Source organism: Octopus bimaculoides, chromosome 4 (genome assembly GCF_046866305.1).
Source record: "Octopus bimaculoides isolate indiv1 chromosome 4, ASM4686630v1, whole genome shotgun sequence".
Taxonomy (NCBI): Eukaryota; Metazoa; Mollusca; class Cephalopoda; order Octopoda; family Octopodidae; genus Octopus; species Octopus bimaculoides.
In genome coordinates this window covers 122,073,434-122,099,621 of record NC_142931.1, presented here as the reverse complement: position 1 = coordinate 122,099,621, position 26,188 = coordinate 122,073,434, and the positions used below count along the sequence as shown (strand labels likewise).

The 26,188-nt window shown below is 33.0% G+C and overlaps 1 protein-coding gene across 45 annotated transcripts in view; it reads right to left on the bottom strand.

The window, feature by feature from the left end:
* The window catches only part of LOC106868133 (matrilin-1), a 146,723-nt gene that overhangs the window by 36,038 nt on the left and 84,497 nt on the right, over nt 1–26,188 (bottom strand). For 20 of the 45 annotated variants that reach the window (XM_089351282.1, XM_089351288.1, XM_089351297.1 and 17 more), the window contains 3 exons: nt 18,744–18,791; nt 18,499–18,546; nt 15,854–15,901 (listed from right to left, as the gene is read on the bottom strand). In XM_089351282.1, the coding sequence (XP_089207408.1) occupies nt 15,854–15,901; nt 18,499–18,546; nt 18,744–18,791 (144 nt within the window). Of the gene's footprint in view, nt 1–5,536; nt 5,585–15,853; nt 15,902–18,498; nt 18,547–18,743; nt 18,792–26,188 lie in introns of all 45 variants that reach the window. The other 25 variants (XM_089351287.1, XM_089351294.1, XM_089351305.1 and 22 more) reach the window with 2 other exon arrangements.

Genomic DNA, 26,188 nt, shown 5'->3' with positions numbered 1-26,188 from the left:
TCGAGGTCGTTGTGAATCCTTGGCAGAGAAGAAGAAGAAGAATATATATATATATATATATATATATATATATATATATATATATATATATATAATTACATTTGTCAATGTGGAATGTAAGACAAAGGTATTAATTCCTATCAGTTAATATTCTGTTGTTCCCGTTGCTTAAGAATAACACATAATATGTGCCCTTAAAAATACACTGTTTATCATATGGTTTATATCTAATCTGTTATCTATCCAAATTATTATTCGTCTAAAACAAAGCTATGAAAACCACCGGTAGCTAAAAGAAGGGAGGGGGTGGATTATAAATTGTCTATTTATTTCACGCAAGAAGTAATATGTATTCATATATGAGTTTGAAGAAAGGACATATAAGAAAAGCGTCCATGGAAACATTTAGACTCATAAAATTCACATTATATGATAAGATATACATTAGGTTAGAGTTGGGAAATACCGTGTTTCTAACAGAAAATACATATAAGAAAGTATGAAAGCAATACTTCTATCGCTGTGGGAGGTAGAATTTTTGATCAGGGAAAAGCAGTAAATATCCAATATAGATTTCTCTTCTCTATCCACAAGATCAACACTTTGTCGAGCAGAAATTATACGGAGCGGATTGAAGCCAGTATATATATATATATATATATATATATATATATATATATATATATATATATATATATATATATATATATATATATATATAAATATATATATATATATATATATATGTATGTATGTATGTATGTATATATGTATATATGTATGTATCTATGTATGTATCTATGTATATACTGAAACTTGCCAGGAAGGTTAGTTTTAATAAGTAAAGAATATCAGTTGTCTTATACATGTTAAAAATAATTCGTTTCGTGATTTACTTCAATTTTAGTAAATCGTTCCATGGAATAAGTCGCTTAGATACAAGATGCATTCCAGAACTTTCCAGACTTTTTAGAAAAGGCTGTTATAACTGTCCTAGATTATTGTAATTGTAGTATATCATTACTATGCATCTTTTTTTTTTTATTCCAGATTGAAAGAGATGACTGCAACAACCCTTTGAGCACACCCTATCAAACACTACTTGTTACAGCTGGCTAATTTTCAGAACGCAGTTAGGGGGAGATAATTTCGAAGCTCACTGTGCAATTACGTTTTGTGCTGAGCTTGGCAAAAATGCTACAGAAACTTATGACATGCTCCAGACTGTTTATAGATTAACTTTTATGAAACAAACACTTTTGTTTTCCGCTGGCAGATGAGGCCAAGCAAAATAATTCTACCAGGAAGCTCATGATGATCCCTTTCTTCGACAGCAAGTTCATCATCTATATTCACTGGGTTCTCTCTGGCCGGACAGTCAACAAAGCATGCTTCGTGATGGTTTTGAGGGAATTCAGACAGAGATTTCGTTGCAAAAGGCGAAAGCACCTGCACCAGGACAATACACTGGTCCACAATTCCAACCTGGTAGCCAACTACTTGACAGAGATGGGTATCAAAACCGTCTCTCACCCTTCCCATAATTCACACCTTTCTCCCTGTGACTTTTGGTTGCTCCCCAAGCTGAAGACGAAGGAGTTTGTGACAGGGTCCTGGACACTTTCATTTTGATAACCTCTATGGGGCCTTCATGAAATGGCTGGAAAACTCTACTTTGGAAAATTTTCGAGTTTTATAATTCTTTGAAATTAGTAAATGTCTCATTTGAAAATGTCTAAAACCTTCTAGAATGCACCTTGTATCTGACTTTTTAAGTTCCATCTTTAGATTTAAGTAGGTGTAGAATTAATTCCGAGCAAAAGTATATTATTAGAATATTAGTGAGGTTTCTTTTTTTTTAACTTAATTTAAAAAAATTATTCTGAAATAAAGTATTGAGCAAAACAAAGAATGTTGTAGATATATATTGCAGATGCAGTATAGTTAAAAAATATCAGCCTTACATTTCACATATTAATACTGATAAATAGTTAATGCTGATTACTTCGATTTCATTTTTAAAAATTAATCAAGGATTTTTCTCTATCAAGAAAGAAACTATAATCAATTTCATTAAAATCAGTGTATTAGTACTGCTTGTTTTATCAAGAAATGACAGATAAAATGAATCTTGGTAGATCACATGATCAGACAATACAGAGACAAAACTAAATAATAGCTATGCAATAAGTCTGGATCTTTACCATATCTTTAAACTCAATTTTGTTTTACCACATTATTAACTGTCTCAAAACATATACTGAAATCTTTAAGATTATTTCCTGAAAATATCAAGCCATTCTTGTAGACGGAGAACTTTCATGTTTTCAACTTCGGTATGAGTATCTATTAAAATATATATGTGTGTGTGTGCGTGTGTGTGTGTGTGTGTGTGTGTGTGTGTGTGTGTGTGTGTGTGTGTGTGTGTGTGTATACGTATATTTGTACGTTTCTTTATGATAGACGTTTCATATCTAAACTTCTTAATTGAATATTAGTAAGATTTATTGATGTCATAATAATTTTTTTAATGAAAAGAAAGTATATTTATATGACATTGACGTATTTATAGCAATGTTTCCCAACCGTGGTTGGGAAACGCTGCTAAATTCAAGATCGAATATAATGCTGCTACATTTATTTAGATCGAATACCCCTAACACTGCAGCGGCATTTGGTTTTCAACGTGTTCTTAATTAAGACGAAATATTTCAAACCATTTTAATAGCATCTGACGGATTTATCACTGCCAAATCTTTCAAAGATAGTTTTATAATTTGCTCCTTTTCTTATGAGCGTTAACTTAATTAAAGACAAAGAAGAAATTAGTAAAGATATATAACACTTTTTATGAGAGTGTTCCTGAAATACAGAGAGTATCTTAAGGTCTCCCCAAGAGTAAAGAGGTTAAAAACACTAATTTTAACACTGATTAAAGAATTGGTCTTAACTATACTAACTTAATTATAATTATGTTCCTAATACTTTTTTCTGTGTTTGATAAACATTTGCACGCATATCTCCTTAATGTATTTTACAACTAACCAAGATTTATATAAACTCATTAAAAAGTTTCTTGAAATAAAATAACTTTGTTCTATTTAATACAATGCAGGTTCATACTCTTATTTACACACACACATTCACGGATACATGTATGTATGTGCAATGTATATGTATTTATATGTGTGTGTGTTTGTGTGTGTGTTTGTGTGTGTGTGTGAGTGTGTTTGTGTGTGCGAGTATGCATATTTATGCATGTATATATACATGCGTTTAAAGATGTAAGCTCCTTTCTCTACGGTGGATTCCAATACATAGAGTATTGACGGTATATTTGAATACCTAGCATAAGATAGATTCAGCAACGACATGGTAGTTGAGCATGCTGTTTTTTTTAGCCATTCACATTCTGATGTGTTAATATTAGTTTCAAATTTTGGCACAAGGCCAGAAATATCGGAGGAGCGATTATGTCAACTATATCGGCACCACTACTCAACTGGTTATTATTTTATTGACCCATCCTCCCACTGATGGTTGAAATGTAAAGCAATTCTCGACAGAATTTTTACTCAGAACGTAAAGACAGGCGAAATACTGACACGGTAATGATTCAACACCTTGTGATGTGTTATTATTGCCTAAAAAAATCCACTGCAAACAATTTTCTACAGGGAGAATTGGCTAGTGGATACTGAGGCATAAACTATTTGGTACTGTCCTTCTTTGATGTGTGAAAGGAAGACTTGAAGCTAATTAAGGTTAACACATAAAACAGAGAAATAATGACAGTCGGTCGCTTTACTTTCACTTTCTAAGTGGCAGAAATGAAGTGTTAAAAGAAAAGTCAACTACCATATTTCAGATAACATCAATTTACTGTAAAATAGTGTCTTGCGTAAGACTGACATATTCAATACGTCAGAATGACTGCTATTTTTAGTTTCTTCCTTCCTTATCTATATTTTAGTTTACGTTCCTTAACGCTACTTCATATTTCACTCTCATATAAATTATAGTTTATTAAATTCGTCTAATATTCCCCAATTGCGACATATGCTATTTTAAGCTTGATAAAATTCTCACTAAAATTCTTTACTTGTGGAATATCCCTTAAAGCTTTAAACGAAAATATATTGTTAATTTCATTACTGAACTACATTTATTTTATCTATCATTTTAGTTTACTTCAATAATTTACACTATTTCCAAACTTAATTTAACTGGAAATGAATCCTACTTTTCATTAAATAGTAATGATGCCGGACAAGGAGATTTATTTTATGTTATGTATGTATAAGTGTGTTAGCTAGATACATCCGATTCCCGTCTAAGCACGATTTGATCTTAGCTCTGAAAGAATAAAAAACAATGGCTAATGTTGTAATATTTCCAGTGCTAAGATTAATGCGCTACCGCAGTCGCGGTAAATATTTTATGCTAAGAGGACTAGAACATTTCAAAAATATATGTTTTAGCCATAGATATAATGTACAATAGTGAAAGGATTCGAGCTGTTAACTATTCGGTGGACAGTTTATCAAGTCAAACCTGCCACCTACAATCTTCACAATCCGATCAAAGACACTTAACAACTAATCGATTGTTTTCTTAACTGTTGTTTCTAATTTAGGTAAAACTAGCAGTTTTAATAGGAGTGGGATAGACGATTTCATCGATCCCAAAACGTCACTGCTACTTCATTTCATCAATTCGCGAAAGTATGTATGGCAAATTTGACCGCGGTGGAATACGAACTCAGATGTAACAAACCAAAGGAATGGCCGCACGATACTTCCTCCAATGACTTAATGGTTCTGACATATGTCAAATATTGAAAGGAAAAATAAGATTGAAAGACGATCAGGTATGGAACGAAACTGGCTTATGGTCTTAGTTCATCTCTTATTTTCATCATTTTATATCTCTTGATAAGCTCTCAAAACAATTTCAAAAGCTATCCTAGCAACTTCTTATTTCATTAGAATTCATTATACATTAATTTTAAAGAATTTCTCTTGCTTTATTGATTTCAGTTGTTTCACAGCAATTTTTCAGGGACACTGCCCACACAGCTCTAAGTCTAACATAGTACACTTGATCTTAATCAAAATGGTAGTTATTTTACCCGTCTCAAATTATCGATTGCATAAACTACCATTCTGATATAACGCCCGTTTTGTTTGATTGGTGGAGTTGCGTCCGACACAAAAATACACTGACATATGTATTTATGTATGTATATATGTATGTATGTATAGAATTGTTAATAGTATTTAAATGTTACTCTGTTAATTGAAGTTTAATAGAATTACAGTTTATATCTTTTCGAATATGGTTAATTTACCAGCATCCATTACCCATTTTAGTTTACTTTCAGTGAGTAATTACGTTTGCTTTTAAATAAAATATAATGTTAGAATTGACTAAATTTTTTAATGGAATTTATATATTTAGAATTGAGAAACGTAAGTAATATTATTTCTTCTGTAAGGAATTGTTATTTTAGAAGCATTGCTTTGAAACAAGTTACCCTCGATGACCATTCCATAAACTGTTGATGGTGGTGGGCCCCACTTAGCTATTGTTCCAGAAAAAGAAAAAGAACACAAAAAATAATGTATAGTTAATTAAATATTGGTTTTAAATTTCGGCACAAGGCCAGCAATTTCAGGAGAGGGGGTAAGTCGATTTTATCGACCCCAGAGCTCAAATGGTACTTATTTTATCGACCTCGAAAGGATGAAAGGCAAAGTCGGCCACGGCGGAATTTGAGCTCAGCACACGAAGACGGACGAAATACCGCTAAGCATTTTGTCCGGCGTGTTAACGATTCTCCCAGCTCGCCGCCTTTGTATAGTTAAATAATAGAAAATACAATATTGTGATTCGAGAATTATTGATTAAAAACAATATCATGTCGGAATTTGTAGAAAGAAGAATCACAATATATTTTGTAGCTTTCATTAAAGATTCTGCAAACAAGATAGTGAATATAAATTTCGCCTTATATCGAAGATATATCGGTCAAAATTCATCTAGATATGCCAGATTTTTCTTAATTGCTACAGGTAAGCATTTTAAATGATGTATTTATATATATATAAAAAGACTTCTGCCCTGTAAAACAAAGTCTACAAATAAATACATAAAATATGATAAAGAAGGTTTCTGCAGTTAAATGATTTCGTTTGTTTCTTTTTTATCGCGTTTCTACAAATATCTGCAGTAAATACATTGAAATAAATGCGTTCGCTGCCATTTTATTTTACCTTCAATCTATCATACAGTTAATCTTTTTGATTAAGTGTGTGCTGCGTATTCATGAATGTATGAGGAAATGAAAATAGATACTCACAAGAAAGACAGGCAAAAAATAAACCGATACAGAGACATTCAATGTAGCTTTTAATGACGTTTGAACATTTTTCATTTGCAAGGTTTTCAGATAAGTCTGCAAAGCGACTCTGGAGCAGACGCAACTCCTTTCAGCTGAGGCCAGAGTCAAAGTGTCAAAGTGAAATGAAGTCCCTTGTCCAAGCTCTCAACGTACCGCCCGGTCCGGTAATCCAACCCAAGTTCTTACCTTCGTAAGTACAACACTCAAAACTAGGCTATGATATTTTACAGATGCATAGATTTATAGATTAAAGAACTCGACGGATAGCAACACACATAGACAAGTGTACGCACACACGCATAAATACATACGGACAGTTGTAACATGCTCACAGGGTTCTACATACAAGCAAATACGCATCATAAGTCTAGTGAAATAAAAGCAAACTTTAATAGCAAGGAGATAACTCCATAATAATTAAAGACATCGCTCAAACATGACTTTGATCGTGATGGTTTAAACCAGGGGTCGCTAAAGGGGCATCTAAGAACCCCCTAGGGGTCGGTGAGCAATTACAAGGGGGTCGATGATAGACAAGGGGTCGAATGAGGGTCGGTGTGCGAAAGACCAGCTCACCCAGATGAAATGCTTGAAATACTTAGTCAGCGCCATGAAACGTGGGAAAGCATGATAAATTTTCACTGCAGTGAGAAGTCTGCTGTTGCTAACGTTCGAGGCCTGATGTCATAATCCGTATCGTAATCGAAGATTAAGAAGTGTGATTGAGGGGATGCGGACTGTTAAGTGTTTACTTATAGAAATTGCTTGAACCTGGAGGAACGAGGTGATTTGAGACTGAAACTGACAAACATTTAGCCTGATATCGATGCCTTGATTCAGGATCACCATGTTCATACTTCACATTGTCGTCAATTTCAATAAAAGATATTCTAGCAATACGATGCGTTTTTCACATTTTATAACCGTGAAAACAATTTCATAAAAATTGGAAGTTTAATACTGTATACTCGTACACGTAATTTTAAATATAAAAAGTGAGTCATCTTCAATAGAATTTCTTAATTTTGTCGTACATGTATATTTTAGCTAACATTTTAATTGCCAGCATTAGTACATGGTACGCATTTAAGATATGGTACAGTAGGGTTAGCTATTAAGATATTTTAAATTAGGAGAGTGGTCGATGCAGAAGGAGCGGAAGAAGTGGCTAAAGGGGGTCGATGTGGAAGGAGAAGTGGTTAAAGGGAGTCGATGGTCGAAAAAGTTTGGTGACCCCTGGTTTAAACTATTGAAACCGTTAAAGAAATAAAGAACAATGAAAGATACAACACGTATTACACTCAAAATAATGTTTAACCTTTTGAATATCGGTTTATCTAATAACTCTCTGATATTTCAATATACCTACGTTAAGAAACATCTTCAAAAATATAAGTTCATTATGTACTTTACCTGAGAGTTTTCTTCATCAGTGACACTAATTATAAAAAAGACAAGTATCAGAAGTCAAATGCAGGTATACTTCAACTTGTGTCGTTTTGAGTTACATCTTTTTCTACATTACATCATGTTTTTTTTTTTCTTTATAGGAATAAACCTCAACATCAGTCGATTATCCGACTTTACATCTGTCTGCACAAACGTATTCAAACGCATATATTTAAATAAAAAAAAGCACCTACAAACCAATACTGAAGAGGGAAAATCAAATAAAATATATGTAAAAATATGTACAAACCATTTATTAAAAGAGATATAAACAAATAAGTAATTTTAAAAAATAAATCTTTAGATTACGTCGTTTTTCGAGTTGAGTTGTATGTCTTGGAACTAATTACCGACCTAAGTTGAGGTATGCCTGTCCACATTTTCCCGAATATACGTGTTATAAATATTCAGTATTCTAACACAACCTTCGTATGCACACTTCAGTCAATTTATATATCAGCATGGCCTTATACGATTCACATTTTTATTAACATGCATCGATACAATGAAAACTATATTCGGATTTTGGCATATAAATATAACAATTATATAAACAGTGAAGATTATTAAATGAATGTATTTGATCTTCATATATGAAAATGATATGTAGCAAGCTTATTAGACAGACATGTATATGAGTGTATATATGAGTGAAACATGAATAATCAGAAAAATAAATTACATGCTATGACGACAAAGAAACAACGAATATTTGTTTTAATGAGAAATTATATCAAGATAATTAAATGTGATAAAGTATTAGTTGCATTTGCCTAAATTTGTTCGCGTTCATACACGCGCGCGCACACACAATCACACACACATATAGATTATATAGAGAGAAATAGAGAGAAACAGACAGACAGAGAGAAAGAGAGAGAGAGCTCTTTCTGCATATCTTACTTAACATGATACCTTTTGTCTGCTGCTGGTACTTCTGTCCTTTTTAACACTATACATGTATAGAGATGCTTTCTCAAGTCGAATAACGCAATATATATGTACCCATATATATATATATATATATATATATATATATATATATATATATATATATATATATATGTATGTATGTATAAAGAGAAATATGGCCGCTTTATGGGGTTACCAAGGGTTTCACGTCCATAAGACGCTTAGCTTTACAGCGTTTCTTCAGAACCTAAACCCGTTGGCCTTTGGCCTCTCGAGACCATAGGGCAACGGGTTTATAAACGTGAAACCCCGGGCAACTCCATAAACCAGTCATATCTATCTATCTATCTATCTATCTATCTATCTGTCTGTCTGTCTGTCTGTCTGTCTGTCTGTCTGTCTGTCTGTCTGTCTCTCTATCTCTATCTCTCTCTCTCTTTCTCTCTCTCTCTCTCTCTCTCTCTCTCTGTATATATATATATATATATATATATATATATATATATATATATATATATATATATATATATATATATATACATACACGGGAGTGACAGCGTTTAGCATTGCTGTTAGTAGTTCAAGTATACTTGAGGCATATTCAAACCCGTAAGAAAGCTATTCACTGTATTTTGTCATGGAGAAAATTTCTCCCTGTAGACAAATAGGTGTAAATATAGCGATTGATTGATTGATTGATGGATGGATGGACTCACTCACACACACACACACACACACACACACACACACACACACACACACTCAATGCGTCCTTTTCGTATATATGTGCTCATTTGGTCAATCATCTGAACTGCCAACCTATCAAATTAGCGTGTAAATGGCTGAACGTTCAGCAAAGATGTTATATATATATATATATATATATATATATATATATATATATATATATATATATATATATATATATATATATATATATATATATATATATATATACATATATACGCATATATATACACATATACACATGCACACACATATATATATATATATATATGCATTTTATGTATATTATTGGGTGGTTTAAATGTTTACTTCGTGCGCTGTAGCGGCAATTGTCTCCTGATATAGCCCCAAGCCAACCAATAACTTCTCAATATAGTCGATAGTCAGAAACTGTTATATATATATAACAGACTTCCGCATATATATATATGCGTGTGTGTGCACGGGTGTATACGTGTGTATACCATCGTTTCAGTGTCAGCGCTTGAATACCGGTGTAAGTTAATTTTTTACCCGCTAGATTAGAAAAGGCTATCGAGATATTGACACCAAGCTACTTCACTGAAGTGGAGAATGCAATTGCAACATAACGAACAAAAGAAAACTTTGATTATATTGTAGACATCAGTGTCATCCAAGCTGTCATTCCTTGGAATGGTGGTGTACGATGCGCTTCCATCTTTGGCCAAAGTTAGAAAGTAGTGATGGAATGAGGCTGTTGACTGTCGTTGGCACATATTTTACAGCTTTGAACCACGATCTGAGAAAATAAATCATGTCTTGTAGAATATATCCTGCCCATAAGTCATGTATATTCTTACTGATACACTAAATACACACACACACACATACACACACACACACACATTAAACACACACACACACACACACACACACACACACACACACACACACACTCACACACACTAAACACACACACAATAGCGCCAACGTAACGAGGATCAGTACCAAGTTGTGTACAGCATTATCTTCCACAATCTGTGTGAGAAAGCGCAAGACAGAAATGTACATAGGACAAAGTAAATAGCTAGACTTTTGCATCGTGCTAATGTCTGGAAGGTGCCGGTGAATTTAAATAAAGCATTCATGATCTGCATTTCTATGGCAATAATGATGTAACGACTTGATTTTCTGATGTAGACCAATTTCACAAAAGAAGTGTATAGCTATTCCAAACAGTACATTATTATACAATGGTAATTCCCATTGTAAATAGATTTATACATTACTGACAAAATAAATTAGTGCTTTGTTAGATATATTAATTACATGAGGACATTCTCTACTGTACACTTATATTTGAGGTAATATAAAACTGGGTTACCATTAAAGTTTAAGTTACTAATTCTACTTTGGTTAGTTTCTGTGTTCAATAGAAGAAGAATAAAAGTTATATGAAAAATACTTTTGAGCTCAGTGGTAGGAGAATAGTTAAAAGATTAAATAAAACATAACATTATTAGAACTAAAAGAACATGGGCAACATCCACTTAAACGCGGAAACGTGTATCTGTTGGGGTCGGGGTGCTAACAGCACAACATGCATTGTATAACAGCAAGAGGATATCAGAGAAAAAGTCAAAGACAAAAAATAATAGAATGATAAAAATAATAGAAACAGAGCAATGATATAGTATATTGGCTACAAATGAGATAAATACAAAAATATCAGATCAGTTTTTGACTTCAAGTTCAATGATACAAAGTACTAACTACACATGTGTAACATATGGTGAGATAAAAATGTCTATACATATAAACATCTTAGATTTATTTACATACACACACACACACCAAGACATTCTTTTTCTACTCTAGGAACAAGGCCCGAAAATTTTGGGGAAGCAGCCAGTCGATTAGATCAACCTCAGTACGTAACTGGTACTTAATTTATCGACCCCAAAAGGATGAAAAGCAAAGTCAACCTCGGCGGAATTTGAACTCAGAACATAAAGGCAGATGAAATACCGCTAAGTATTTCGCCCGGCATGCTAACGATACTGTATATATATATATATATATATATATATATATATATATATATATATATATATATATATATATATATATGTGTGTGTGTGTGTGTGTGTGTGTGTGTGTGTGTGTGCGTGTGTGTACACTTACACATGCATACGTATATACATACAAGAGTATTCCTATACATTATGAATGTATTATCGTATTATTTATCATGAGTCTACATCCATGTAAGGTTGTGGTCACAGATAAAAAATAAGGGAAAAGGTTAAATTCACAGGCTCTATTTAAAATAATAGATAGAGAGAAGAAATAAAAACAATATCCATTGAAATTTAATATGTAAATAAAAAATGCATACATAAATATACGCGCATGCATTCATGTGTATGTGTGTGTTTATGTGTGTAAGTATGTATGTATGTATACATAGTTATATATATGTACACGCACATATATACATACATATATGTATATATATATATATACATATATATATACATATATATATACATATATATACATACACACACAGACACACCTACACACACACACACACACATACACACACACACACACACACACATATATATGCATTAACATACACATGCATACATACATGGTGCCTCTAGTCTCGTAGACGAGTATGATTATCGGTGACAAATTATCTTATCCTAAATGTTAAGGACAATCGCTGTCAACAATGACCGCACCGAAATTTAAAGTCAATAACAGTCTGCACAACACTTGTAAAACTTTCCACTAAAACACACGACGCCAAGTAGCTCAGAAACTACCAGTAACAAGATCCCTTAACTCGTAATGAAGTGCATGTTGCTTCGCATATTCCCTCCCCAGGAGAGATGTCTAAATAAAGACTAGCGTCTCTGATTCTCAGCCGTTGCATGGCCGTTGACAGATTTTTGTATTTCGTCCTGCATTGTGTCCAATGAAAACTACTATCCTTACTATCCTTACCAGCAGGCTTGATATGGTGGCCAGTTCACTCGCCGATAGTCCGACCATGCAACAAATCGTATCAGATTACATGTTACCAGTAGCACTAACAATGACCTGATACACGTGCACAAATATATAACAGCTCGAGACCTTTTGTGTAAAATAATTGTTTTTAATATAGGTACAAGCCCTGAAAGTTGAAGAAAGGGAATTGGCGTTTATATCAACTGAAGTACGTGACTAGAGCCCCGAAGAGATAGAATTCAAATATGTGAAGATACGTTTAAATCTTCTGGTAATTATATATCAGTAAGCTTTTAGGCTAACAATGTTTGTAGCAATCAAAGAAAAACCACTCAGTACTTAAGAAAATGTTGGTTATCCATTTCGATAAATAATGAATACGTTGACAGTGTGGGTGTTTTTAAAATTATATATCTGATATTGTTTGTGTGTAAGAGAGAGAGAGGGGGGAGCGCGCGCGCGTTGATAGATAGATAGATAGATAGATAGATAGATAGATAGATAGATAGATAGATAGATGGATGGATGAATGGATGGATGGATAGACAGATAGATAGATAGATAGATAGATAGATAGATAGATAGATAGATAGATAGATAGATAGATAAGTCTTTACTTGTGCGCAATGCCATTGAATAATATAGAGTGTCATTACTGTTTATTTAATTTTTTTTCTTAGAAAAACTTTGTTATTTAATCTATGCTAACTATATATGAATAACCGAATAATTAATATCAATAACGATTATATTACCGTAAATCATTAACATCATCATTATTATTTTTATATTGTCAATTATTGTATTATTCATTTATGTTATTACTTTATTAATGCACATATACATACATACACCACACACACACATACACGCAAACATACATACATACATACATAAGCGTTTTGAAAAAGGGTGTTTGGAAGTTGACACCGATTCCTTGTGATAAGTTTTAATGCTATCATCTTTAAAAGTGAAGGTGTATATAGTGACGTTTCTAATATTATTTATGTTAATGTATCCTCCCACACACACACACTCTTCACTCACGCAGTGATACGAGAGAAGTGGTAGAGCCCGGTATGGGATTTTCAAACCAGAATACTGAGTCGAAGTTAAATCAAATGCTAGAAATTACAGCGGAACGTCTAGTGTGACATTCTATTCATTATCGCAGCCACCAGCCACTACCACTACTATCACCGCCGCCTTTTACGACGTATAGAATTAATAGCGTAAGCATTAGGCTCGATTTCTCCATGAACTCTATTCACAATATTATATTAATATTAATGTATACGTATATCATATACAATTAATTTGTCCTTTTTCTTATTTAACCAATGAGAACAATGTACTTAACGAGAAAGTGCATTCTAGTTGTAAAAGCTAAGCCTACAATTCAAGTGATTTATATTAAGAATTAAACCTCAAGAGACACTCGTCTCAGCTTTGTATGTAATACTTGTAGAAAGATTGCATGTGATTTATTCAAATATGTCTTACAGTAGGCGGTTCATGGTAATGATTCTCAACAAATAATACATGTATTTAAAAAAAATTTTCTATTAATATTCGCTGCAACTGGCGTCAAAACTATCACAGGCAATTGTGCGTGCACAGACTCAGGCACACACATGTGCAAAGAGACACATACGCGCACAGAGGAACTTATTATGTCACACAGTAACAAACACATACAGATGCAGTTACATACATGAACATGTACTCGTGACACAAGCACACACACAGATTTACACCCACACGCATGTGAGTGTGTGTGTCATTTCTTATGACTGAGAGCGTTGTCTGACATAGAGAAAAATTGCATTGCGAACAGTTCCTCGTTAATGTCTTTGCACTCAGCTGTTAACTCACACCTTCCTGCAAAAATGAGAGAGAATGAGAAAGACAGTTTCATTTGCCACTGCAACAAGACTCCAATTTCAAATCTACTAACCAAAGAGAAAATGGCGTCTTGGCAGATAATGCTTTCAATAAGTGAACTTGAGGAGGTAAAATTTGTTTTATTTGTAAAAGTGCTTTCTTTTCAAGTGGTTGCATGAAATTGAATTAACACACGCGCATACACACACGCACATTTTATACTTTGAAGGAGAAGGCAAGGATGAAAATACACTCGAAAATAATGCGTGTGTGCCTTCATACACATTCACTTAACTGTAAGTATCTATGTGCGAATGTATGTGGGCATGAGAGGGAGAGAAAGAATGAGAAAGAGCGGGGGAAAAATAATTTTCATGGAATTTACTGCAAGTTAAATTGGTAGAAGGTCGGGTTTCTAACTAGCGTATCAAAGTTTCGCACAATATCACCAACGATGCAGTATAGTCTTGCATGGCTAACAGACAATATTCAAATGAGCAAGTTCACCTAACTGTAAATAAGTGCTCTGGAGAAGTATAATTGTTGCAAGTAATATACGAGGGTGGGCGGAAAATTTCGTAGGCTTATTATGAAAGAGTGATGCTAGAACTGTGAAATTTTGCATGCATTAAATTCAGCTCTTCTTATTAGCAGCTTCTTTCCAAGTAAACTGACACCTGAAGTCAAAAGTACTCAGCAGCGACTTCGCTTGAAAATGTACAAAATTTAACATCTTTATGAGATTGAATAAGTTCCTACGTTGTGTAGAAATGAGGAATCTAACTTTTCGGTTCATTCGTCTGAAGGAGGAAAATAATCTTTTAACTGTTGGGAAACATTGTTTTCCTACTGTCGATGAGACTGTTCCGAAATGGGAAATTCTTCATTTCCCCATAGTAAACAAAATTAACCGAACTTATGCAATTCACTGGAACATACGAGGGAATGCTAAAACGTTCGTGGCTTCGGGCAAAAGAAAATACAGGAGGGTCAGTTCATTGTGATCGCATTCGACATAATCTCCTTTCAGATTCACATATTTATTGCAACGGTTCTTCAGCTAAAACATCGAGTCTCAAAAAGGTTAATAAATCCAGGCAGGTATTTCCACAGCACTCAGTGTTAAATGAATTTTGTTAAATACATCAAACAATCAGATACCAATATATTCAAATAGAATTCATATCCAAAACAACTTTTCATGTATGACAAGTAAATCTAAATATCACTTAGAAGAATTTCAAAAGACTCGGAGCATAAGTGTACAAATGTATGTATAAAATGCATAGGTTTAATTTCCAGACCCACTGTAAGATATTAATGAAATGACCTAGGTCTATATGAGTGGATATTAATTAGGTGCTCAGACGTATATGTGTATATTAGAAGATTCATGTGATGGTTATAGACGTATAGATGATTGTTATAGTGTTCATGCAAGGTCATTCCACTGTTTAGTGTAAATGAAACTATTACCGATATCTTCTTTCACGCGCAAAAGGGAAGGAAATTCAGAAATGAGCCCTGTTTGATGTCAAAATAATAAATGAATAGAAAAGAAATGTGAAGGAAACATGATATGAATAGGAAACGTAAACTTGAATGAACTGAAAATAAAATTGTTAAAGGTAAGGTTTCTAAGATGAAATCAAGCTCAGAAATTTCAACCAAAATGTATAAAATTTAAAATAAAAAATAATAAGATGAAAACGAACATAAGAAGTCATTTCTTGTTAAAAGACATTTTATGTATACAATATCGCGGCATCAGACGGATTTTCGTGCTTTGCACATTCGCGCGAGTACACATATATACGTGTGTATGTATGTTTCTGTGTACGTTGAATACTTGAAAGTATAGGAGGTGATGCAGTCAAAGTAATGGCATTATAATTTTTAGCAAGGAATGAAGAATTAAAATGTTTGTGCTAATGTTTATTTTGGCAAATGTGAGCTAATATGTGTGTGACTAAATAAAATGCTCTTGGTGTATTGTGAATGGTTTATTTTAACCTTTATATACTAAATAAGAAATATAATATCACTATACGGATATGATGTTACCATGGTGTGATCTACTTAGTCATAAGTGAAGCTTGCAGCCAAATTTGATTCTTAATTGAGATTATTTCTCCTAACTTTATATCTCCATTGTTTTTATGAAAAAATAAGTGAACTCCCGGTTTCTCTTCCTTTCAAAGTTATAACTTTTCCAATACTTAATAACAGAATATGATTGGTCCTGTTAACGTTATATTATTTACCTGCAACTACAACAATTGATAATGAAAGTGTTTTCTGATGCCCTCCAAAGTTAATAAATTTCGTGTAAAAAGCATTGCCTTTAATCCTTAAGATAGAACACCCACAGAAGGGCCACTCGATAAACTAGCATTCAATCCCTAACAAACGTATTCATGCACAGTGCGTTAAAATAATTTCTTATTTCCAGCCACACTAGTGAATTCTTCAACTGTTACAGCTATAAAGAATATCTATTCTTTATTAATTTCATGGATTATATTTGGAGCTGGAGAACCCAGTAACTCGTCTAATTGTAGGGATGCCAAGGGCAATTTTGATAAACTCTGTTCGATCAAGCACATCTATTTGTAAACTCTAAATTAAGCTTAGCATTGGAAGGTAACGAAACACTCATCGGTGTTACATTTTTGCCACTCTTTAAAGCAGTGGGTACCCTAATTCTCTGACACAGTGTCAGTTCGCTGCTAGAAGTGCCGAACTGTTTAAAAGTCAAATATCTTGGTTACAAACACAGGCATCCCTGACCCTCTTGTCTCTCCACCTGTCGTCACCTTTATCACGTCCACTCACTCCGGCCCCGCATTGACCATTATACCCAGACCATTCTTCCAAGAATATCAGCCTTGCGAAACTCTTTCTTTCCGATGTCTTTCCATAATTTGTTGACCTACAACAGGTTAAATGGAGTACTAAGAACATTAGCTTCCCTCATCTCTGAAGACGTGTAATGCTCTTGAGGGCTGACTTTTGTTCCAGATTCAGTGAGTGAAAAAAAATCCCCCATTTAACATCATGGTCTGGTCCTTGTGAACCCTTAGCAGTGGTCTCTTGTATGTATTCCAATCAGAATATGGGAATCACTCTTCTTTTCTCCCGCAAAGCAAAATAAAAGTGCTTTTCCTCCATTGACTCAGTCAAAAATAGATACGAAAGAAATTGCAATTTTACGGTTTCGTACAGTGTGTAAGTTTAGAAGAAACAGTATCCCGTTATCACCTGGATTTAATTCCTTAAATTTGACTTCGATTTCCACCATTGTTGCTTTTCATATTTTCAGAGCTGGAGTTGAAATAGTGTATTGTGGTAGAATTGATCACACACATACACGTTCTCTAAAGAGGTTATATCTTGTATCTTTCGATATATGCAATGATCATTAATATTTTTGAATGTCACTAAATTTATAATCTTTATAAATGTCACTAATTAAACAAAATTATTTTTGCTTCAATATTTCTTAAACTAGCATGAAGCAATATGATTAAACGTCTTGTTCCAATGTTTAATGGAATGCTTGGTATTTTTTCTTTTCTGCTTACTGAGTTATGATATTTTATAAGGCGTTGTATTCAGTCTTTCGAGAGAAATGCTTAACTCTGCTTTACTGGAACATAACGTATTAATTTCATAGTTATATAAACAATTTTCTATTTTCTCAATATTCAAAGAACCTTAACCCTGGCGAAAGACTCACAATGTTTTACATTTACAGTAGAAGGTAAAAGATTATAAGCTATGTTCATGACTTTCTATCATGATTACCAACGATGAAAGTAGAATGAAATAGCTATAATCGAACTATGAAACTGCATCATTAAGTTTATCTTCTCAACCTATCATTCCAAGTAGAGCGTTTACAGATACTGGCTGTAATATAAAATGGCAATGGCAATATATGCTTTTATATACATATACATACATACATACATACATACATATTATATATATATATATATATATATATATATATATATATATATATATATATATGCATGTATGTATATATTAAAAGATTTAATGCAAATAACTACAAATGATTCTTGAACAGTAGAAAATAAAATAACTAGAGATATTACCACTTCCTGATTCCACTTCAAACACTTCAGACGGCTTACCACCATAAACTGTTATAAATAGAAGAAAGAACAATAAATGGAAATAGTAAAAATGTACAGTAATTATTTCAATTAGTAAAATCATTTCCTCAACCTAATTCAAACAAATCATGGAGAGTTCAAAATTGAAACCATTCGCCGAATAATATGCAAATAACTACAAATGATTCTTGAACAGTAGAAAATAAAATAACTAGAGATATTACCACTTCCTGATTCCACTTCAAACACTTTAGACGGCTTACCACCAGAAACTGTTATAAATAGAAGAAAGAACAATAAATGGAAATAGTAAAAATGTACAGTAATTATTTCAATTAGTAAAATCATTTCCTCAACCTAATTCAAACAAATCATGGAGAGTTCAAAATTGAAACCATTCGCCGAATAATAGAGAAATACAAAATCATATTGCTATTATTATTATTTTTATCATCATTATTAAGTGAGCAAATGGAGAGTTTAAAAGGATATAGCTTAATTTATTAACATATTGTTAACATATTGGCTTAATTAACAATATGTTAATAAATTAATTTAGATCCATTTAAACTCTCGATTCTCTTAATAATATTCGATATTTATAATATACCTGTTTATATTGAAGAGATATTTCTCAACAATATAACAATATAACAATATAATCCAGTCTAACTTGGATGAAATCATCCCTTTAAGAGGTTAATATATCTTCGCAGTGACTATATAATATATATATATGTATATATATATATATATATATATATATATATATATATATATATATATATATATACATATACATACATAGAGAGAGAGAGAGAGAGAGAGAGAGAGAGTTACTTGTTTAATGGTAGGGATGCCAAAGACGATTTTGATAAACTCAGTTCAATCGAGCATATCTACCAGCAAACTTTAAATTAAGCTTAGCATTGGAAGCTAATGAAATACTCATCGCGCTTATGAACATCTTTAAAATGTTGAGTATCACTTAATCTCTAACTTCACAGCTAGAAGTGTTTAATTGTTTAAGTGTCAAGTGACTTGGTTGCAAACAAAAAATAGTAGCTGTGACATGATACTAATCATGATACGAATCATCAATTTTTTAGATGACAGTCCTATGACTAAGCTAACGATATCTTAAATGCTGTACTGAAAAATATCTTTCTTGAAAATCTATATAGATTTGATGTGAAATGAAATTTAGGAATAGCCTCAAATTTTTGATAGTATTGCAGGTGCTAACAGCATAGTTTCCATTTCTTGTCAGTGTCTGAATAACTTCAATGTGCAAAATAGTTAACTGAATTTGTTCTGATTTTAAATGTGGTTACAAACAGTTTCTTCTTATCAGCAAGTTCAGTGAATCCTAACTATTTCTTTATGATATTCGAAATTATGTATGAGTTCAATGAACAAGTTGCACTTTTGAGTAAGAACTTAGGTATGTAGTTTAAATTTCATTCTTAAACATTATTATACATGCTCCAAACTAGTAAGTATACTTTTGTACAGTAAACAAATCTGTGTCGATACATTTAGATATTTATTTCGTTTTACTAAGCACAAAATCCATATATATGGAGTTATGGGAAGTCGGGATTGGCATGTGTTTTGTTAAAATGTGTAAATAGCATAAAGAAGCATCAAGACGGTGACATTTTTTCCGATTCTCGATTGAAGTACATTTACTTTCATGATGTCTCTTTGTTTCTGTTTCCTAAATGAAACAATTTCACCCCGTTTCAGATCGCAGTCACTTCTCAGAACATTATATCAGGCTATATGACTTTTACCAAGAGATATTTTAAGGTAAGAATTTGAGTAAAGAAAATTAATCAGTTATTATATTCGAATCAATGATACATCTATTCGAATACACGTGTGATCTATATTCTAACGAGTCTGTAAATGAGAGAACAGTAAATAAACTACAAAAAAAAAAATATAAACGTTTGAAAATTAAGACGGTAAAATTAATTGAAAGTAAAAAAATAAATTTAAATTAGGTCAATTTTAATTAGAATAATTAGAGTAATTGTTGATTAAAGAAAGAATTGTTAATGTGAAGAAAATATGACATTAGAGGATAAAAGATTGATAGCAGTCAACAATTAATTATGTCAGAACCAAAGGATTTTTGTAAGAAATCCTGTGCTTGTGCAAGAAGAAAAAAAAACTGTGAGTAAAAGTTTACTCTCTTGCAGTGTTTAATAGAGGACATGAGTGAATCTAGATAAAGGGGAGGGTTTAGAATTAGTCATTAAGTGCAGAGGTGTAGGTAGAAAGAAACAAATAATCTTTTTTTATTCAGTGTTTATCAAAAGGAAATGCAATATTGATACATATGTGTAATAAAAACATACCTATATAAAACAAAACAAAATAATATGAAATATAAAAAAAAATTAATTAGAAAAATTCATTCTTACATGAATGGAATGAAAATAATTACAATAAACAAAAATTTTAAGTGATATATGTACGTGGGGAATGTGATAAAATCTTGTGCGCTTTACTTTGTACGCTTTGCAAACAACAATTTATTTGAGATGTCATAAAGTTATTAATAAAGGCAATGGCAAGTTGTCTTTTATAAAAATGAAAAGAGTTTATATGGTGTTTCGGTTCTCGTACTTTATCATTTCAGTATACTGAATCTTCAAAGTTCATTGGTTGAAACTACATATCAAATACTAGACAATGATTTGTACCGTGTTCAATATCATGCTAACTATTGGAAACATCTAGCGAGCCTTTGTCAACTCTAAATGTGAGAGTATCTTGTAGACCAGTTTTGAAAACACTCTTACCCACATCTCATGTATATATTTAAAACACATACACACATTCACCTAGACAGATGTCTTTACACGGACAACAAACTTCAACAGAAAGGATCAGAAAACAAAAAGTAAAGAACTAAGCAGTAATTTGTCGATTACGAAATCCTAAACCCGCAACCATGTGGGATGGACTTCAGTCCCACTGCGCAGCAGCAACTTGGCAAGTATCAGCTAACATAATGTCGGGTTGACAAATACACTGTCAGCCAAAATAGACTGGTGTAAACAGGAAGGTACCTGTTTATATTTCAAATGAGTTAAAATGCATGACCCAGCTGATTTCCAAAGACGATAGATTGTTGGAAGACGCTTGTCTGGAGTTAAAACTGTCGAACTGATTAATATTTCAAAAGTTGCAGTTTCAAAATCATACTGGCAATCCAAAACCAAGGTAAAAACCAATATGGCAAGCATAATTCAGGACGGATGACCAAATTCACAGAATATTGAAATGTATTGTCCAAACACCATCGAACTACGGCAGAAAAAGTTACAGGCAAGATAAACTACCATTTTGCCAAATCTGTGTCAACCGAAGCCGTCCGTTTGTGAGCTCTATAAAGCTGGAAGCCATGGAAGGGCTACAACTATTGATATGTTTAAAAATGGTACCTAGACTATTAGAAGTGGTCAATGGTTGAATGGAACAATGCCATCTTCTCTGATGAATCACGATTCACTCTTCTATTCACCTCGGAGCGAGTTTATATCTGGAGAAAACCCAAAGAAGCCTCCACCTGTGGTTGAGTATTGAGATATGAGTAACCATATCATGGAATAGTCTTGGTCCTTCAGTCATTCTACATGGTAGAATTAATGCTATAGAGTTAATTCTATTATCATTGTTCCATGATAGTGGCGTAAACTTCCTGGGTGAAAATGCCCCAATTCCCATGAGTAATTTTATACAAAAATCTATATGGAGAGCACAATAGTGAAGTAGACCACTTAGATTGCTTATATTGGCCTCAACAATTACCGAATCTTAATTTAAATCAACAAACATGGTGCATTTTAAGGCAGCAAAGAAGGGGCTGTTTCCCTCCATCATCGTTGCTGAAAGACCTAAAGCAGATTTCATTTGAAGAATGATTCAAAATTACCCTAATAGCCTTTCGGAACCCGTTAGTGTTAATTCCTCGAAGTATCAGCGCACTGACTGATACCAAGGGTGGAACAAATTTGTACTGAATAATAGAACTTCCATTTAACGAGGAGTTTCTATTCTTTTGTCCAACAACTATACATATATATATATATATATATATATATATATATATATATATATATATATATATATATATATATATACAAAATACAGATAAATTGATAGATAGATAGATATCAATATATATATATATATATATATATATATATATATATATAGAGAGAGAGAGAGAGAGAGAATATTTAATTCATAAAATTGTATTTATCTACTTATCTATTATAATAGACCGCCCATGAGGTTTAATATGCAGACATAAGTTAAATGTGTTCGTGCGGTTTCCTTTGTGTGTGAGTGTGTTCATCTGTGTGTGAAAAGAATTGTTTAAAACATAACGCCAACGCGTTTTAATACATTTTCAGACATGTTGAATAACTTTTATTACATATTTATTGTATTGTTTTACTCATACAAATACTACCCAATGTTGAATACACACAGCTTCAGCAGTTTTACAAGATGTTTTGTTATTACAGACTGTTTATGCTTTGATAATTCAATAGTCACAAATTTAAGAGCAAACGTTCAAAGGCTAAATTTAACATGTTTTAATAATCTTGCCATAACATTAGATAATTTCTGTTTGACTTAAAAGATTGCATGAGCAATATGACTCTAAACAAAACCACTTTCCTCCTCCCTCACGTACAGTAGATACACACACACACACACACGCACACACACACACACAGAAGCACGCACACATGCAGAAACTCACACACACAAACGTATCATTCATACAAACAAACATCTATCTATCCTAAACAATAACATCGTGTAGTAGTTAATAGTAAACATAAACGTGCAGAGGACTAAATACTGCCGGCACTTCTTCGCTAATTCTACGTGCCAGAGATTGCACTGTGCTGTGCAAATTAGAGAAGACGAACTTAGTTCCATTAATATAGATAACTATAAAATAAGATTTTCTCTTTGGTCAGGAAAGTTCATAAAGCAGCACATCTGCTAAAGCAGCAAAAAACTGCCCTTACCAGAGTAGCTGATCTCCTTCTTTCTAACCAAGTGAGAAAACAATTGGCTGAATCACAGAATCTTCTTTTCACTGCAAAGGTAAACTTGGACACTTTCTAACGAAGTCCACAGTGAATCTTCTTTACACCTATCATGGTATATCTAAAATAAACACTCCGTAGTTCTATTGAATAATAAATACTTATACGCAGAAAGTCTTGTGTGCGTGTGTGCATATTTGTGTGTGAATATATATTTATACATACACATATATACATATTCTTTTATTCTTTTACTTGTTTCAGTAATTTGACAGTGGCCATGCTGGAGCACTGCCTTGAAGGATTTTAGTTGAACAATTCGACCCTAGGACTTATTATTTTTACGCCTAGTTCTTCATAAACACACCAGCACAGATTGTCAGGCAGTGATAGAAGGAAAAACACAGACACAAAGACACACACACACACACACACACACACAAATATATACATAGATATATACACACAAATATACGTACACACACACATATATACATAAACACACACATATACACATACCCATACATACGTACATGGATACATACATACATGACGCTGCCATGGCATAACAACGCCTCCACTGGTCGGGACACATCATACGTATACCTCAACCGCGCATTTCTCGTCAACTCTCTTTGCGGAGTTTGCCTCAGACACCAGACTATGCGGAGCTCCCAGATCCCGTTTTCCGAGACCAGTACAAGGCCACCTTCCTTGTACTTGGAAGACAATCGCCAGGAACTACTCAAAGTGGCGGCATGTTATCGTCGAGGGCACAGACCAGACGGAAAATAACAGACGTCAAGAGGCAGAGGTCAAACGTCAAAGACGCAAATAACGAATCGCACTTTCTCGTCTCCCTCCAACTTTAACCTACCATAAATGCCATGGCTCTTCTATACCGCCCTTCACTTGAACACCCATCTCAGACACCGGCACTCTCCGCACCCACCAAGATGAAGAGGCCAACACCCTAGCTATAGATTTAATACAGATGACAACGACGTTAATGCCGATGACCACACGCACACACACACACACACACATGCATGCACGAATACATTTAATCCATCATTATCGTGGGTCCCAGAAAATGTATTTCTTTTCATCTTAAATCTCGTCAGGAACAAGATATATATTTTACCAGATTCACGGCTATGTATCAAAGTTACTTAGACTTCTTTATAAGTTCTTTATTATTCTAAGTGGCTTGGGCATGTTTCTATGAACTTTTCACCCCTTAAATTATATATGAAAGCATATATACGTGCATGCATATATATATATATATATATATATATATATATATATATATATATATATATATATATATATATATACCTATATATGTGTACGCGTGTACACATATATAGGTATATACATATGTGTGCGTTTGTGCTTGTGAATGCGTGTATTCGCAACTGTTCGTCTCTATGTGTTTAAATATGATAGCTGTTGGTGTGCTGTGTTTTCAATTTAGGGCCGTGTTTAAAGCCAGTGAACCTGCAAATCTTGTATGTGCAATAAGCGATATTATGAGTTCTCTATCTTCAATAAACTCTGTTAGAAGTACGACGTCTTGTGCTTTCTTTAACCAACTTCATAGAACGTTAGACAAGCTTAATATTTAATCCCTTTAGAAGGTCTCAGGAGAGATGATCATGCCCTCTCACCAAACTATGGCATCTATCAGTAACTCGGTAAATATATATTTTCAAGACTTCCCCATTCCCATCTCACTGGCTGACACCGGAAATCTACGTTGATGAAATGACATTTCACCATTCAAGATCGAGATGAACAGTTATGTGTCAGATTAGCAGACCTGTTCATGTGCGGTGTGGCGTAGCGTGGCATAACAGGACTTGTTTAATTACTGATTCTCTACTGGTTGTTTATAAAAGGAGCTGACCTGTTGTGATGAACTTGGATGAAAAGAAGCAATGAAAAAACAAATCAAATGACTGTTAGAAAACACTTGGGAATAAAAGTGTAAAGATTATGAAGAACATGAATTTAGACGTAGAAACGCACACTCGAATAAAGTACTCTCCTTTAATAACGGAAAGACGATTTCACCGCATTACGTTGAAGCTTAAGAAGTCTGTCGCATATAAAATATATTGGGTGAATTTCGTAAAGAAAACGTGAAGCCGCAAGTATATATATATATATATATATATATATATATATATATATATATATATATATATATATATATATATATATATATGTGTGTGTGTGTGTGTGTGTGTGTGTGTGTGTGTGTGTGTGTGTGTGTGTGCATATATATGTGTCTATATATATGTATATATATGTGTATATATATGCGTATATATATGTGCATCTATATGTGTATATATATATATATATATATATATATATATATGTTTGTATGTGTATGTATATATATATATACGTGTGTATATACATATGTATGTGTATATATATAAAATACACCCATATATACGTACCTATATACATCTATAAACACATATATACATATATAGTTGCATACAGAGAGGATTTGTAGAGCAATAGGTGGAAACAAAGAAAAAAGATTTGATAAAATAAGGCTTGAATGT